The sequence below is a fragment of the Solanum pennellii genome, chromosome 2 (assembly GCF_001406875.1).
Source record: "Solanum pennellii chromosome 2, SPENNV200".
NCBI classification, from domain to species: domain Eukaryota; kingdom Viridiplantae; phylum Streptophyta; class Magnoliopsida; order Solanales; family Solanaceae; genus Solanum; species Solanum pennellii.
The window spans coordinates 59,164,038-59,183,360 of NC_028638.1; the positions used below are offsets into that span (position 1 = coordinate 59,164,038).

Below are 19,323 nucleotides of genomic sequence, written 5' to 3' on the forward strand. Positions count from 1 at the left end.
GGGGGGGGGGGGGATCAGTTTAGGTTTACATCAAATCCAACTGAACTCTCAAATAAGATTTTTTTTATTTTATTTATCCTTTAATTATCAGTCTCAAATCTCAAGCAACCAATTACAAGTTTCTTCCTCATTTTTTCGGAGAAAATTTGCACTTGTTCTTGCTCTCTATTTCGCTCCCCTCACTTTTTTTAGTTTTCTTCTCTCCATTGCTACCAGTGAAAAGCTACCATTGTTGCTTCCTTCGATGAAACGTCACCATTGTGGCTGCCTCTGACGAAACACCACCATTGTCACTGCCTCTGACGAAACGCCATTGCTACCTCCGGCGAAACACCATTGCTGCCTCCGGTGAAACGCCACCATTGTTGTCGCCTCCGGCAAAACTCAAAACACCAGCAAAAATCCTCCCACACCTCCTCTCATCTCTCTCTTGTTCCTCATAATTCAATTTTGATGGACTTTGGTGTTCAAAACAATAGTGAAGTTACTTTAGAAATTTGAAGGAATTGAGAAAGAAATTGCTTTAGGATTTGAAGAAATTGGAAGAGTATAGGAAAAAGAGAGAGGAATTATAAGAAAATTGAAAAAAAATAATAACTTGATTAAATTTCCGTGTGTCGAACGCCTGAAATTCACAGATCAATATAGATGTGGTTGTGGCTTTTCAGAGAGGTAATAATTTCAGTTTTATAAAATTCAGGGAGGTGATAGAACCCCCGTAAAGTATGAATGTATTGTTGGAAATCCAACTATAGATTAGAGGGGCTTTTGACCATTTTCTCTTCTTTTTTTTAATCAAAATAATCAAAAGATGTCCCACACAAAGGGCAAAAACATTGTCAAAAACCATCATCTTAAAAAAAAAACTAAATTAGGCAAAAGTGTTCTAATATTAATTGGAGAAGGTTAGTTAATTATATATATCATATATGTAACTATTATGTATATATGTATCAAAGATTATGTTTGTATATATGCATAAAATTTAAATTTGTATACAACTAAATTGAATTAAAATATTTGTTTATCGAATCTCTCTCGCTTTATACAACACAAATTATACATTGTAATTTGTATAATTTGTGTTTGTTTAAAGCGAGCAAGAGAGAAAGGCAAAAGAGGACTGGACAGGGGAAGATATGTTTTTGTAAAATTAAAGTATATAGGACGAAAAAATATATATTTGTATCTGTATATACAGTTCTCTCTCACTTTATACAAACACAAACACAATTTATACATTTGTTGTATAAAGTGAGAGAGGCACGTGAGATTCCAGAGTGGCATGCGAGGTTCTCTGAATGACAAAGTATTTACAATGAATTAGAATTAAATGAAACCATAGTTATAACATTTATTTTGAATTAGTAGTTTGCTATAGTGCATAATCTTCATGTCATTATGGTTAATTTTCCGGAAAAAAAATTCCAACTAAAGTAGATACTCCCTCCGTCCACTACTAAGTGTCATGATTTCTATTTTTAGAATCAAACTGTAAGAACTTTGACTAACATTTTAAGATATATTTTTTCATCATATTGATATGCAAAAAATTGCAATTTATAGTACTTTTCATATTTGAATATCTATTTTTTTTTTGTTTAAAATAACAACTAATGCAATCTAATTTAATTTTAAAAATTGATTAAATTTACTTTCGAAAAATGTAACATGAGACAAAAAAGTGAACGGAGAAAGTAACTTCTAAGAATTAAATATGGTATAGTAGGATTATAATTTTATTTATTATATTTTAAATAGATATGTCAAATAAAATAAGGGCGAAAGGAGAAGTATTTTGCTTCAAAATGAATCCAACATTAGCTAAATTTCATCGGTTTCGTGATTGGTTGGATTCTAACCTCGCAGAAATGAATGATAATTTTGAAATAAAATACGATGCTTAATTGGATTTTTCTGATTAGTCATATGATATAACTTGTACCTCAATTAGAGCAAGTAGGATTTTTTTACGTCACCTTCAGGGGAACTAATTTCAAGATTAAATACCAAGCTCTTCACCCAAAACCTTTCAAAAAAATTAAAATAAAGATCTAACTCAGCTTATCTGGTCTAGCGGAAAAACCACACATTTTCACATCCTAAAATAAAAAGTGACTAGTTTTGAAATTGCGGATTGTTTACAAATAGTTGCCGTAAAAGTGATCACCATCGGGCTGAAAATGAAAGCCCGAATTATAAATAGTATCAGAAAGATTATTACACACGTTAATAAGTTGCAGAAAATGTCAATACAATCTTACAAAATGTGAATAACAAATGTGATGGTCAATTGAAATTCTTTTATAGGTAAATACAAATTCAAGAGACTGTACTACGGACATGAAAAGAGAAAAATGTCCTAGAAAGTCCTCGAGTATTTTCTGATCTCATACATTATCGATGAAATTGAAACAAGATCCTTGTTCAAGGTAGACCCACCATTTATCCTCTTTATACAATCTGAAAGCCTTGTATAATAGAGAAGAAGTTGAGTTAATGCAGCTCTTAGAATGTCCATACCACACAGGAAATTGCTGAAAGAAGTAATCACATCATTGTGCATAAGCTCAATGGCAGCTTTCCATCTGCTTGCAAAGTCCTTTACAATCGGCTCAACTTCAGCAATAGTTATAGGTCTTTCAGTGCCAGTACTTGGATCCTCAGCTGCAATAAGATAATAATCAGGGCATTTCAGAAGGCTTGAGATAAACAGACATGCATAGCATTAACACTTACACCCTCTCGTCTTTACAAACTTGATGAGATCGTTAAAATGCTCCAACAGCAATTCTTCCTGCAATAAAATTAAATATAAGAACAAACCTTTCAACTGAAGTTTATAGTTGTTAAAAAGGCTGGTCTATTTGTACAATCAAGAAGAGAGTTGAAAATCATTCAAGAGCTCTCCTACGGATGTTAATTTAACGTCGATTACAAATCCACACTTATTACATCCGCAATGAGAATACTCATCTAGGAAAATGCATCCACTATTTAGGGTTGCAATCAACACCAAATATTCCTCTTGAAATCAAGCACTCACAAAAAATATAGATGAACTTTGTGTTATTGGTTCGTTCTAACTGAAACTCACAGTCAAGCAATAATAGAAAAAGTGGGCTTGGTGTTTGTCGGAGAAACATAACTATAATCAATTCAACATTCTTGGAATGCAAGACTTGAATAGTGTGCTTACCACGAATATGGCTGTGTTATTCTTTAGAAGCTCCTCAAAGTGCTGCTGGATTTTCCCACCATCTGGACCAGCTTCCTAGAAGCAACTGAAAGATTATTTGGTGTTCTATATTCTCTAGTATTAAATGTTTAATATAATTTAGACTTCTAACTTGTATAAAATCTGCTATCAATGGCGTCAAATGTTTAGATAGGAAACAGTCAATATTGTTACCCTTACAGTTAATGGTTTGCTAAATTTTGGAGTAAAGTAATCAGCGGCACTATCCAGATTTGCAATGTAATAAGAACAGGAATGATGACTTCCTTATCTCTTTTCATTTGACAGTGACCAGGGAAATTGTCAGATAGACCCCCATTTTCCTTTATAATTCATCTTTCTTTCGTTGGACATTTATCCAACTAGCATATGAGCATTACCCATATAAATCCACAACAATGACTTGCACTTTTCATGATTAATTTATTGTTTATCGGAGAATAGAAAACTATAGTAATTTCTTACCTTCAGAACCGATATTATCATGTCATAGTTGTTTATAAGGAATACTGTTTGCAACTTTTGTTTAGCAAACATTTGTGATAGCTTGACAAGCAAGTCATCAACAGCCATTCTGAGTCTCTCCAGATTCAGTTCAAGCTACAAAAAATAGCAACAAGTATGAAAGCCAGTCTAGTGCAAGTAAACCACAAAGTAAAGATTGGACCCTTCACATTCTCCAACCTGGCCATCTTTGTATTCTACATTAAGGTGAATAAGGGACGCAGAAAACTCAGCATAGCGCCTTATGACATAATGTGGGTGAACATCATCTTCCCAGAGAGTCCTGATATTGGCATTTCGCAGGCTGTGGAGGTGCAAGTCAAAGACCATCTTGAAACGTGGCCATAGAGCAATATTGACCTGCCAAGATTCATTAAGCAAAAAGTGGAAAAGCAGTCCATCATAAAAGAAAGAAAACTACAAGAAAACATTTTATTTTGGTTCCAATGTCATCATCATGTTGAACTTTCTAAAGACCTTAAGGAGTTGTTTTACATTTATATTCACCTTTGTTGAACTTTCTATAATTATGAATCTTAATTCCTTATTTCTCATTTTGAAATGGTCACCTGAACATATTCAATTAGCAAACTGTTTAATTCTCTTTTTGCTGAAGTTATGTAGTCTAGCCAAACATCATGAATCAAAAGATGAAGATTTTTATCCCAAATTAATAATATTACATACTTCCGGAACAGGAAACCCTGCATGTCCTAGCTATGCTTGTGCAATTGTCCTTTTTCCACAACACAGTAATATTATTAATTTTATCCCAAATTGATAAATTACATACTCTCGGAACAGGAAACCCTGCATGTCCTAGATATGCTTGTGCAATTGTCCTTTTTCCACAACATAGTAGCAACAAATGGGAAAATACACAAGAACATACATTACAAGGCAGCAGGTGAATAAGTATCTGGTGAAATTTACAGCAAGTTCTTCAAGTTCACTTGTACACAAATAGCTCACATGCATGTGCAGAAGGCAGGAACATGGATATTTGTCATTGATGCTGGTGACTTGGTGGTAAAGTGAATTAGATGATACATACCTTGTCTAAGTATGAATCCACGCATGGAATTCGGCGCCTGGACATTACAAGCTGGGAAATAAAAGCAGTCCATCGATAAGAAAAGGTTCCAGCAATAATTAAGGGCCATAACAATACTTTTCATATCAAGTTCATAAACAAAATTTGGCATGCTATTGGACCATTACACATGTTCATTTAACACATGATTCCTCAATGAATTCTCTAATAATCAAATACTTCTATACGCTTTAGAAGATTAGAAGGAAATGACATTTCATTTGCTTTTTATCTTTGAGATTTCCCCAATCGTGAATCATTTTTACCTCAGTACGCTTCAATCATTATTATGTTTTCATTTGAGCTAAAGACTAAAACTTCATTGAAATACTTCGAATTCCACTAAACAAACTTCTTTAGCAGTATGTATGAATATAACTAGTATAAAGAAGATGATATGTGCAACAGTGATATGAACTTAAAGCTCAAGTGGATAACATTGTTTTAACTTGAACAAGTTTGAAAAAATTAATGTACTAGTTGTCATTTTAGCAATTCGTAAGGGTATTTCAGATATCTTTTTTTCTTTAGTTTAGAGTCTTCTAGTGTCTCCCAATTTTGCAGCATGCAATACTTTAGACGCCAAAACAATGAAAAACTAGAGCAAGTTTGACTTACTAAAAGCTGTCAATCAACTAATAAAATCGACCAGCAATCCTTGCTTTTCGAAGTTGCTGCCAAACATTTACTAGAGTCATGAGAAAGATCTAGTTTCCCAACTATATTTTCTGCGAATTTTTCGCAAAACAATGGCACGTGTCTGCTGTGTTTAAGACAGATTTGAATCAACAATGTTGTAAAACCTAATCAGATTTCTTCTGTTCTTCTCCTGTACACCCCTTTTTCTCCAGTTTTTTTTTTTGTTGTTGTTGGATAACCGTGGTCAAAGTGAACCTTGGAACTTCACCCATACACAAATTTCCTCTTATAGAATTTTAATACTACCTGTGTTTGCTTTGAAATTTAATACGATCACAGAAGTCTAGGGATATACCTGGTGCTGGTGTATGATGCGAATCATGAGCATTAAGCCAATTGCATCAAAACTATTAGGAAGAATTGTGCTGAAATGCTCATCAATTACTGAAAACGGGCCTGATATCACACAAATGTTAATCATTAATCTCATTGAAAATCCAAGAATTTGCATAATTCCTATCAAAATTAACATTTGCATACTTCAGCATGTGTGAAGGAGCTTTAGTACAGTGGGCAGCCCTTTTTATATTTCAGCATGTACTGAAGGTGTTTGAGAATTGTCAGAATACAGATTGGGAGAACCGGAGAAGAAGATCTCTACTTAATTTAATGAATTAAAAGCAACATGAGATTAGGTTGATAGTCCTAGGAACTGCATATACAACTTCTGTTAAGCAGGTTGATCTGGGTTGTCAAGATACTTTTGGAATCTGATTTTTATTTACCAATAAATACTTTAAGCACAATCATGATTTTTATCTGCAGCAAGGTACATAAGGAAATGTCTACTCAAACTCACTACTTCCCATACCAGCAAAAATATCATGAAACATGGTCTGTTCTCCAAAGAAATCATCACAGAAAAGGTACCTAATCAAATATAAGGAAAAAGCATATTAATACATATTTAACAAGGAAAGCCACTACTCTGTCAGTAGGAAAGCTGTACTGTTTCAAAGTGAATTCCAAATCAAGCATCCAATTCAAAAATAGAGAATATTGTAGGTTACTCAGAAGAAGCAGTATCCATGAGCAGCTTGTGCAAACTCCTGAAAAGGACCTCATACGGATATTTTTTTGAGCTGGCTTCAGCAATATGTGGAATTAATGGAGGTTCCTCAATCTCCTGAACACAGTGGAAAGTATATGCCATAAATACTTACATCTAATCATCATGAACATTGCTACAATATTTCGCGTATCTCCTATGAATGGGGTGGAGATCAGACCAGATCAAGAGTTGATAGAAAATCGAATAAGTATATAGTTGATTCAACCAACTTTTACTTGTAGAATTTCAAGCGCTAGCTGAGCATAAGTAGTGGTCTTTGCGCAACAAAAGAAAAGGCCTTTAATGGGATCATTCGGATTGTCACAACCTCTAGCAGATGGCTTCAAATTGATTCTAGAAGAGCGTTATTTCACCAAGTAATGCTGATCTCTCCTTTTTTAGAATGGTTCCCATGGCTAATATATTGAAATCTGGTAGCTCCGGGTCTTTATGAAATTGTATAGCAAGTTCTTACATAATATGTTGCATACATTCAATTGTCTTTATACTTGAACCAATAGATTGAAAATAGGTCGGTGAAGCAGGTATTAGATGATCTACCCATACAGGTTCAACCCAGGCTAAAGTTTGCATAGAAATGAGACATGGAATGAACCAGATAAAAAAAAATTAAGAAAAAGAACCCAGATGCAACTCATATGGTTCTTGGAGAAGCATTTGCCTAAGTCTTCATAGAACATTTTAAAAAGAACTTTCTCCTTGACAATAAAAAGTAATACTTGAAAATATGACTTTTTTATAAGCAATTTTTGAAGAAAAAACAATGACAGTCTACAGAATAACTAAAAAAACGCAAGAACCAAAGCAGCACAGAATATATGATTTTTAGCATTAGATAGGTTCCTTCACTTGCACATCATCCTTGAATAAGTATCTCCATTAAGTATCTGCTATTAAAAGTGCTAGGACCATACACATCTGAAGCTAATTCTGATGAATTAGTCAGTAGTTCTAGTTATGCATTCCACTCATCAAGCAATGCATCCTCCAAAAGCACTAAATCAAAGTTATCTTCAAACTAAAAAGTAATTCTACCAGAGTGAAACTTACAGATACCTTTATACTCAAACAAGCACTAACATTCAATGATGCACAAAAGTCGTAATCTCTGGACTCTGCAGATTTATACAGAGACAATCTTTTTGGTCATAAGATAAAGGCTCAAAGAAAGAAGATGAAAACCTTGAGAATGTTTATCCTTTCTCCAAGAGCAAAAACTGCAGACCTGTTCTTCAATGGTTCTCTTCCTCTCGAAAAAAGACCTGTACTTCTGGTCTCAACACCTATCAGATCATTAGATGTTGCTATATCCAACTGAAGCTTTTCTAAAGCTTGAATATAAGCGCGGAACTGTGCACTCAGAACCTGGGACACAAATTTTTGCTTTAGTATTCATGAAAGAGCACAATCTCTTTTTCTTTTAAGATTACTAACAGTATATATATTGATAAAAGCACCAAAGCAATGAATGTCATATGTAAAGGGTAGGACAGATCAGTTGATCTACATTATAATGTCAACATGTCAACCAAAATTCTGTGTCCTCTATATGACTTTCTTTACACAAAAAATGAAATGAAAGAGCACAATCTCTTGTTAGCCAAAGCATATTAAGGCTGTTATCACCTGTACATGTAATCACTGTGATTGGTAACAGTCTCTAGAGCTTACAAGATGAAAGAGAAGCTACAATACTTGATATAACAATAAGTTGGGGCAACCCAGATCTATGACAATAGCTTAAGACTGATTAGACTAAGGCATACCAAACATTAGGCAGAACACCAGATTAAGTCATTTAGTCATGTCTTTTCTCGAGAGATACAAGGTGTTTTAACGTCTTCCATACAACACGGAAAAACATTTAGAACTCATACACAAAAGATTTAAATCTTGAAGGATGGGCACCAAAGGAACAGTCAAGTTAAGCACTCATGGACCTTAAGAATATAAAATCCTCTTTCAAACTTGCATGTCAAGAGTTACCACATCGATCTGAATGAGTTACATATCTAAGAACTCAAAATCTTTACTAATCAATCCATCAAACATCTAAGCTAGCAAAATTATTCAAAATGAATAAATAAAGTGAAACTTAACCTTGTTCATTGTGTCAATATATGCAGCTCGAACCTCAAGATACACTTCCTTCCCATGCTCCTTGAGAAAGGAAAGGATATACCTGCAAAATAATTGCAAAAATACCTTCAATTGCATGTTTGGATAAATCCAGGAAATTGAAAGGTGAAAAGAAATTAGAAGGAAGCATTGAAGCTGATGATCATCATAATTTTAAGTTATGGACCTCTTAAGAAAAACTTGTCCTGCATGATATCATATAAGTGGACCACAATAGCAATAAAAGGTATTGCCCCCCAAAACACCAGGATAGCACATAAATTTGGCTCTGTTTCTACATATTTTGTTTATTTTTTCGAAGTTTTTTAAGAACTTGTTTGTTTTAAAAAGGAAAAACCTGTTTGTATAAGTTTTTTTCCAAACAGCTTTTTCAAGTTCTTCAAAAGAATCTATGGAGAGTAACAATGAAGCACCTTTATCCTCTTCCACAAACAAAACACTCCTTAATTTTCAGTACTCAAAAAATTGCAACTCTTCAACCATGTCTGTTTTTTGAAGATACCTCCTTTTAACGGGCAGGTAAGGAAAAAGAACGAAAGAAGCTTCTTGAAGTGCCAAAATTTCATCGGTATTGTTGTTTAAAAGGTAACTCTGTTTAGAGATTCTCCAACGTCCTAACAGCTGACAAGGATATAGTAGCTAAACAAAACAGTACTGCAGTTAGGAGCACTAAAAACCAGTGCACATGCACCTTGCCCAGCCAGTGTCACTAGACAATCGCTTGGTCAAAAAAATTTACTAGATACATATCAGCAAACTAAAATATTGGGTATAAATATGAAAAATGACACCACTTGTTATCATAGTAATTTATTGATTTGTTCACTTCTTCAAACGTGATACCACTCACGAAAACTCTGGTGTGCACCACAGCTAAGAACCAAACAAAAATTGTTGCTATCCACAATATGTTTAGCGGGATAATTTATATAAACGGATCTTCTTGGATGTTTTCATTCAGGTAAATGGTAGAGAAGGAAATTCGTTGTGAACAAACAAACTAGCTAATCATCAGTAGTCCGGAAGAAAGGAATGAGAAATACAAATAGACTCTCTCTGTTTCAAATTATTTGTCTTACTTTCATTTTTAGTCCATTTCAAAAATAAGGCCCCTTTCCTTTTTCAGTAACTCTTCAATTCCAATTTTACACATTGCATATTTAAAACTACAAGATTCAAGGGCATTTTGGTGTACTCCACATATTTTTAATTTAAGACACAAGATTCAAAAGTTCTCTTTACTTTCTCTAACTTAGCACCAAGTCAAAACCACACAAACAAATTTAAACAGAGGGAGTGTGATAGAAACCAAAAGAAGATGCAACTCACTTATATTTTAGGAGGACACTCTGCTGAAGGATCTGGATATTAGTTTTGGGCTTCCTTAAAGCGTATAGCTTCTGAACCATGAAATCAAACACCTAAAAGAGAAACAAGAAAGTGGATTAGATGTCACAACTGACAAAAACTATTCTTGCTTATCTAATACTCTTCTTATTGGTAAACCAATTACGACTCAAACCCACTAAGAACAAGCACATGCATTAAGTAAAAACAATAATTAGATATCATTTATCACCTTATGAGGGCACAACTTCGTTTTGGAGAGGCGAGTGCATTAAAAAGAACAGTGTGAATTTGAGGCATCAAAATCCTAGAAGGTACAAGTTTATTTCTGTTATCCAGTTAAGAATGTAGAGAAAAGTGTTTGACAGACCGAGGAAGACAAGGAGGTTCACATAGACCGAAGGTAGCAACACACAACTATGGCTGATGCAAATTCAGAATACGATGCAAAAATGTTTCAAATTTTGATAATAATAATAACCTGTAGAATTAAATTGGAGGGTGATCCATTGAACAGAGAAAGAAGGATACTCAGAAAATAATGGTGAAATGTTTCAAATTTTTACATATATAAGAAGTTTGTCGTTAAACTGGGAGAATACTTATTGAACAGTAAAAGAAGGATCCTCAGAAAGAAGACAACAGGAAAAATGAAAGCACAGATATTACTCAGAGAGTCGAGAGCAATCTTCAGATAAGAATAAGTGTTACGGAACGGAGCAGATTGAATGAGAGATAAGATGCAGACTGGAAAGAATCCAGGAAACACAGAAATTTTAGCGGGTAAAAATGTTTATAGGGTGAGGTCCAGCAGCGACACAGTGGTTGAGCAAGAGCAGGAAGTGAAGCAAACAGATGAGAACTAAGGATATTATTGCTGTCTGACATTGGCTTCGTTGCTTACCTGGATGTTTTTTTAATTTTATGTTTCGGATCTATTTACTTACTTTTGAAGGGCATTTAAACGTTCATTTTCAAAATTATGGAGGGAAACACAGAACCCCTTTCCATTCAATATCTCTATGGGGTAAAAAGGGTACCATTTTTCTCCTTTAGTACAATCTTTTGGGTACTGAGATAATAACCTATTTTTCATGAGTGATGATATAGTTTTCACTTTTGTACAGCTTGTTTTCTAGGCTTATTGGTTGAATTGGTTGTCACTGTAACCTTGCACTCCTTTTTTTTTTTAATTGAAAAAAAGTCGGACATATCTCGATTTGACTGACATCCTTGCGCATAGGACATGCTAATCTTCTCAGTTCTCGTACTGTACAATTTTTATTCGATATCCCCAAAGAGACTAGCCTTGCACTCCGCATTACATACCTTGGAAACTCAGCATACACTAGACTACTCGGCATATACATACCTTGGAGACAGCTTTCTGCCGAAGTTTTTCTAGCTCAGGCTGCACATCTTTCAGGGCTTTTGATGTTTTAACTGTGGGATCTGCATCTGCACACTTCAGTTTTTTACTCAAAATTTCAAGGGTCCTCATGTATTCCTCATTAACCTATAAACATTTGATTTAATGTTGCATGGAAGGTTAGAAATCATTAGTAAACAATGCTTTCAAATATGCAATTTCTGAAGATTAAACATCTCAAAGAATGATGTAATACAGACAACGAAAAAGATCTAATGTATTATATTTTCAATGGTTCGGAAGAGCTGATGATTATTGTTTTTATTTTTTTGAGAAGAGCTGATGATCAACTGGAAGAAACTTTCCAAACAAAGCCCCATTATCAAATGTAGTAATGTAATACCAGCAAAGCAAAGACCAAAAAAGGAGGGAAAAACAAAAGAAGAAGTGAGAAAGTTTGGCCAGCGTTAACAGTTAACTACCAGAAAGAACAGTGTTTTATTGTAGACTCGTATGCCAGGAGGGAGAAATGATGGAAAAAAGAAAGAAGCGAGAAAGTACAGTGTTAACAGTCTACAAAGACTACAACCAAGAAGATGAGTTTTCTATTGTAATTTGATAAATTATTTAGCAAAGCAATGTAAGCCTTGAAAGTTAAATCAACAATCACTTGAAAGAAATGAATAAACCAACATACTACAGTCAATCACCCCAACATGTCACATCATTGTCCTCAAAATCATATGAAAGACTATGGCGACCCATTCACCCCTTTATTTCTCTACTTGAACTTCAAATTTGCCATTTTCCCTCATTGTTATTCTTCTTGGAATAGCTGTAGGATACAATGTAAGAATAAATATGAGGAACAAACAAACCAAGGAGCCAAAAGCACCTCTTCATCAACAATTATGTCAATCATCCTTGGAGGAACAATAATATCTTCAACAAACTTTGCCAGCTTTGACTCTGCCACCTGCAAAATAATATAACCATTTAGCAAGTACACTACAGACATCGGAAAGTATCTTCCTAGCTCAAACACCAGCACTCAATATGGTTGTCATATAAAGTATAGTGGACCCACAGCATAACCAATTTGCACTAACATACATCTAATAAGTCTAAGAAGACGTACATCATGAAAAACATAAAGAAGAAGTGAAGTGTCTACGAGATTAAATTGGAATATTTTATTGATAAGTGTTAAAACCTTTTATTGGAATTGCCTACAGCACTACGGTTGTGCTGAAGAAGCTTTACAAAAAATGCAAGGAACCGATCAGACCAATGATATCATCCATATCATGTACAAAAGAAAGTCTGCACCAAAAAGCTAATAACAGGATGGTTCTATTCTTAAGACTGAAATTAAATTGAAATTCCCAGTAAATTATTGCATGACTGTGAACAGCTAATTTGGTGAGTCTTTCATAAGTTAATGAAATCAAATTGATATCAGATAAAAATAGGAAATGGTATTCAGAAAATTTGAAAGGACACAAGCTCTGATCCTAGCACGTAACAGTAGCCACACCTACAAAGATGACAACAGCAACAGCAAAAAGAATATATGTTTTCTCCTATTCATTGTCTTAAACTATGAAGGTGGCAATGATCATTACCAAAGTGTACTATAAGTAATAAGAGATGAGAATTCTGTTCATTGAATAAGGGCAATCTACCAAGAAATTTTCCTGTTTCTTTGGAGGTGTTGAAGCCTTTTGAAAAAATATAATAGACAGAACTTGTGTGTGTGAGGGGGGATGAGATTTAGACAGACTTTTAGCGAAAGAGCCCACCATCCACGACTGATTTACTCATAAGGTCTTCTACAGAAAGTAATGTAAAAAGTAAGATAGCTAGAAATGTATAAGATAAAGAAAATGGTCAATAACACACATTCGGACCAAATAATAACATTCACGTATGAAATACAGTTAGTGTACTTTATTCATTGAGACTGATAATTCATATATGAACATTAAATTACATTCCAACAATAGCCGTCAGTATCAACATTGCTTCAGAATTAGAAGGTAGCTAATAATCTACAGATGTAACTTACATGAAACCAAATAAAGGAAGCCCAAGATTAAACAATAAACAGTGAAGGAAGGTCCATCCATCAACAATAATACCTTGCGATTCTTCAGCCTCACTCCCATATCCATAGACTTCTCTTGGAGAATTTTGATATCTGAACTTATAGAACCTATCTCTGCCTGGCAGATAAAACAGTGAATATCAAGTCTTAATGACAAAACATACAGGCAAATTCACTTTTAAGATGTTATGTAGTATTTCTTTAATTTCTTCCATTTTCTTCTTTGTTTGGTGAAGGAAGGCAGAGACAGAAATCCTGATAGTGATTTTACCCCAAAATAAAACCACAATATTACTAATGGTAACAAGTCGACCTACTTTTACCACTTATCAATCATATCATCTCCGAAACAAAGTTAGAAGCCTCAATCATAGCTGATTTTCTCAAGCAGGAAAAAAATTGACATCCAGTTTAACATGATAATGATGGAGAGTACCTGAAATCCACTGAGAAGAGTTTCCATCTGTGATAGAATCATGTCGCAATCACGAATTTGATCATGAAGTGAGACGAGATTATCACTTTCCTTTATGTAATCCTATTGATTTGATAAAAGATCATATATCAGTATAATGTCATTATAACCAAATTTACAAGGCACTGCCCCAAGAAATTAGCACATAAGTATGATTTAATTGTATTGTATTGTCATTATACCCAAGTTCATTAGGCTTCACATGAATTTGTGTTGTGACGACTAGATTTATTAAATCTGTTTCTGAAAAGAAATATGATGATTGACTAAGGATAAAGAGAAAATTGTAAACTACAGTGCAAGGATATTTAGTAGCTCGATGAAATCGGCAATGGTTCAATGCTGATCACATACCAACATGTAAATTTCTGGCACATCAAAAATGTGTGAAGACAAGTGTCCTTTATGTGTCACAAGTTGAATTATACATACAACTTGAGTATTGTTAGTGCAGGTCGAGAAAAACTTGACCTTATTCTAGCAAGGAAAATGAAGGCACGAAGTGGAGAAAACAACCACAGGAGACTAAAGAAGAAATAAGACAATATGGTGCTCGAACCTAGACGCGTTGAAAGAAAAATGAGCATGGAGTGAAATAAGAGAGCATTCGAGAGGATAGAGAATGACGGCGTACATTTGAAAAACAGACTCTCTTTTCTAGTTTCTTTTATGCAAGCCGTGAGGTTCCAATTTATATAGAAGACAGGATGTCTTTCATGGAGAATCACATTAGGTTGTAAATTCGCTACTATTTGGTGTACTGCTTGCTTGTATACAGGATATTTTTCTGTTATTAATAAAATCATTTATCTAATAAAAAAGGACCGAGAACGGAAGTATGTCAAAGAAGAAAACAATGGAGAAGACAATTGCACGGGGAAAAGGCTAGCAAGCTAAAGAGATTAATTGGAGACTAAGGTCCAAATGCTTATGGAGACAAGAGTGAGATTCTTTTAGAAAATTATCAAGGCAAAAGGAAAAGGTAAATACTGCTAATAAACAATGGTGAAAGGGGTTATGCAAGAAGATGCAGATTTATTGATCCATCACACAGTTAAACAAGGAACCCCATTACATAGTTAAACAAGGAAGCCATTGTACTTGTAAAGACTTCTGTTATAAGCAATCACTGGGTAATAAGTTAAATGAAAATATCTTACATTTCTTTCAAAAAAAAATAAAAAAAAAATAAAGAACCAGAAAGCAAAATGCATAATAAATCTACACGTCCAAACTGGAACAACCAAACAACTCAAATTCCCAAGTTATGAATACACACAAACAAATACCAATTTCAAACAAAAAAAATACAGATAAAACAGTGTTTAATGTATTATGACAACAAACCTGGATAGAATCCAATTCGACTTGACGTAAATTATTTTCAACGCCTTTAGTGTATTCCCGCAACGTTGTACCTTTAGAAAGTATGTTTGCGACAACCTTTGCATACAAATAAGGCAAATACAGACCCAATATCAGTGTCCCCGAACCTATCCTCTCAAAGGGGATAAAAATTGGACAAAACTGTAACAAATATCAAGCTTTAATCGGAAATAGATTCAGCTGTCACTACGAAGAGAGAGACATAAATGTATAATCTTCTTACATCATCAGCTTGACATTCCTGTAACTCTTCCTCGAGTCCCTCAAGGGATATATCATCACTGGAAAGAAAGAAGATGAATGTCCTAAATTTCATCATATATAGAGGATCGAGAATGAAAAATTACAAGCATTAAAGCAAAATTAGCAAAACTAGTCCACGAAATGAAACTAAACCTGGCAGTTTCATCATCAACGTTCAAATCGCCAACGAAGGATCCCAAATCCAAGGAGGTTTTCTGCCCATTATTAGCATTGGCCGAAGTTCACAGATGTAAGGCAACACAAGGATATGAAAATGTGCACAAACTAAAGCATGAAACTTCTGGAAAACGAGAGAAACAACTGTTTACCGATGTGTTGCCAGTCACATCCACCATAGCAACTAGAGCAAACCAACAACTTTCTACTGATCTACACCGTACAGTTATCTAAGAGCAAGCCAGATCAAACATTTCTATATTCAGAATAGAACCACAAAAATAAAAAAAAAACCGCTTTGTGATGATGTTCTGGAAATGATCTTGGAGGTCTTCAGAGTTTAATGATCTTATTGTAAATGTACTGTTGTAGTAATATACAAAGTTACCTGCTTCAAGGAAAAAAAAAAGGTTTTCAGAGTTTAGTCACTGCATTCCGACTTCTTTATCACCAGGAAAGTGCACAAGCTTTACTACATACAGTACAAATACATTGAATGGTACACAGGTGATTTTGTCAACAAAACCATTCTTTTATAAGGAACAAAAGGTGATTTTGTCAAAAACGCCCTGGAATACAGTTTACCAATCAGGGTACTTTCTGTTGTTATTATTATTGTTATATGTAAACACGGGCTTGTACTAAAATGGGTCTGTACAATATATGTACATTCAACTTATCCATAATAACTAGACGAGTTCAAAATGAGTAGTTAATATATTTTCAATTGAAAACGTATAGCAATTTGAATATGAAACTTAGCAGAGAGATTTTTTGGTTATTTGCTGCTATGTAACAAAAATATCTTAGGTGTAAAATACTTTTTATTAATCTGATGGGGTTAAATATTACTGATCTAAGTAGAAAACTAGTACACATATTATGGAGAGGGAGATGTGGAGGAGTTGCTAATTCAGTGATCCAACAAGTACTGGATAAGTTACATTCAACTTATCCAAAATAACTAAGCGAGTTCAGAATGAATGGTTATACTTTAAATTAAAAATGTATAGCAATTTGAATATGGAACTTCGCAGCGAGAGATTATTGGGTTATTTGCTAATATGTGACAAAAATATCTTAAGGTGTTATACTTTTTATTAATCTTATGGGGTTAATACTACTTATTTAAGTAAAAAACTAGTACAAGTTTTATGATTAAAGTTGAACTAGTCATGGAGAGGGAGATGTCGAGGAGTTGCTAATTTGGTGATCCAACAAGTAATGTTTTACAAAGTCACCAAAATCATTGAAAATTCATTAGAGAAGCATATCCAAACCAACTAAAAAGTCTAACAAATTCAAGATCTCATATCTAAATAATTTTATTGATTAAATATACAGCACTAAGATCTATAAAAATTCATTTTTTTGACCAAGCGTTTGGGATGTCAAACACACTTTCTTTTGGAAAACTGAAGTGTTCGGCCATAAAGGAAAACGTTTGTGAGAACAAGAGAAGCAGTTTTTCTGCTAAAAGAAATAATTTTATTTTTTTTAATAGGTAACAACTTGTATATAAACAGAAGTGCAGAACCAAAGGGGTCAGAGGGGTAGTTACAGTTTCTCTAGGAGAAAAAAGTGAAGCTACATAAAAGAAAAAAAAAAGACTATTCTAGGTAAATGCACCAGTATCTTAGCCAACTCCTCAAGATATAACATTCTAGAAAAAACTTATGCTCGCGGTTAGTAACTGACTGAGGCCAATAACCTTGAGACTCTCTCCCCCAGTTTCATTAGGAATGGCAGATCATGGAGGAATATACAGTGCATTAAGAAAGTACCAGTAGTGGACAACAATAGCATGTGCACCACTCACTGCCCAGGATAAAACCTTTCCATCAGAGGTTGAACATGTCTCTGACTCCTTATACATATCGTCTCCAAACAACCAACTCCTAGTAAGAGTGACCTAATATGAGTGCATGAATGATTGAACTGAGGAGGGGTGATTAAACAGGGCATGACACATCTTTAGCTCACCGAGGACATGGCCCTAAATAGGAGAGCATGGAAGTCAAGGATTAAGGCAGAAGGTTAGTAGGAAGTAGAGAGGATTCCCTCTCTTCTGGGAGAAAGCATGAATCTAGTTTAGAACACCTTATTTGATTCCTCTTCTCCTTATCGTATTATCATTACTACTCTTCTGTTATCTCATCCTCCGATTTTTACTACTATTGTTTTTCTTTTACATTGGCTATCTTTCATTTGTTGTCATTACTTTTCTTCAATTACTTATTTTCATCACATCTTCTTCACTCTTATATTTCTCGAACCTACTTCGAAAATCACTTTTTTGAGCCGAAGATTTTTCGGAAATAGTCTCTCTATCCCACAAAGGTAGGGGTTAAGGTCTGCGTAGACCCACCCTCCCCAAACCCCATTTGTGGGATCTCAGTATCTCACTAAGTCTGTTGTTGTAGTTAATGATCACAGAACCATTCTCAGACCTCCTATAATCTGAGTGTGGGCGTGAATGACCTTCCATGATGTAGACTTCCACCCATCCATCCCATGGTAATGCTCATTTAATCCACTGATTAAGTAACGGGGACAGAATTGAGAGTCTCGCTGACTCCTCAACCACCCCGCATTAGTTGGGATTCATATCTGCACGGCATTTGTCAATTAGCAACCCACTTCTTCTCAACGGAGATTCCAATAGGTCTTGGACTCCAAGAGACCTCGGCCCTATAAATAAAAGCGCTCTGAGACGAACAGAACAGGGGATATTAATTTAAGAACTACCCACTCTCACAAGAAAATCAAACTTCACCATTGTACTTCTGTATTAACTGTCATTGTCTTCATACTTGAGCTTTCTGGAATTAGTTTGATCCTAAGATATTCAAATAAAGCCTTGTAAGGTCGTGGATAGGAATGATAAAACCACATGATTTACTTGTCTTTGTTGTTGTCACTTCAATTACTTTACTAGGTGAGGACTTCTCCCTATAATACCTATTTTGAAAATTGTGACATTTCAAAGCACTGTCTTTAATCCAAACAAGAATAACCCGTTTAACATAAGAAAAAATATGTCGAAGAGAAACAGAAGTTTCGGTAGTAATAATGTCAAACAGATGCATTTAAAAGCAAACAGATCATAATCGATCCACAGCATACAACAACAACAACAAAACCAGAAGACGCTGTTGTAGAAAGCTACACGTAAATCATCCAAAGGGAAAAAGTAGTAGAAGGAAGCTACCTGATAGCCGTGAAGAGCCAAGAAGAGATCTGAAATTTCGAGATTGGGATTTAATTCTCTGAATAGGAAAAAAGTAGTGTGGTGATTGAGGGCAAAAATTAAAAAGAAAAAATGGAGAGAAATAATTTGGAGGGACAATGTAGTGAAATCACATTTACCTCATAAACTTTACCGTAATGAAAATCTAATTATTGAAGAATATCATATTACTAAGATTAAAATTAAATTTACTTTAAGTAAGAATAATGTAATATCGAATTTTT

General features: G+C 34.4%; 1 protein-coding gene and 1 non-coding gene across 2 annotated transcripts; both read right to left on the reverse strand.

Annotated features, from left to right (window-relative positions):
• Positions 1-2,151: 2,151 nt before the first annotated feature.
• LOC107011354 (vacuolar protein sorting-associated protein 52 A-like) lies at positions 2,152-19,202 on the reverse strand. Its single transcript, XM_015210818.2, has 21 exons — positions 19,061-19,202; positions 16,002-16,237; positions 15,826-15,887; positions 15,653-15,710; positions 15,391-15,486; positions 14,005-14,106; positions 13,603-13,686; positions 12,357-12,437; positions 11,465-11,608; positions 10,075-10,166; positions 8,707-8,788; positions 7,789-7,971; positions 6,545-6,660; positions 6,346-6,404; positions 5,830-5,930; positions 4,797-4,847; positions 3,923-4,102; positions 3,704-3,838; positions 3,200-3,274; positions 2,740-2,797; positions 2,152-2,667 (listed from the first exon to the last, which is right to left on the reverse strand). Exons 2-21 carry the CDS (start codon positions 16,026-16,028, stop codon positions 2,363-2,365), a joined length of 2,091 nt encoding a protein of 696 aa, XP_015066304.1. The 5' UTR covers positions 16,029-16,237; positions 19,061-19,202; the 3' UTR covers positions 2,152-2,362.
• Positions 11,290-11,396, reverse strand: LOC114076216. The gene has a single exon (XR_003577090.1). It is a non-coding gene; the product is annotated as a U6 spliceosomal RNA (small nuclear RNA).
• Positions 19,203-19,323: the final 121 nt, after the last annotated feature.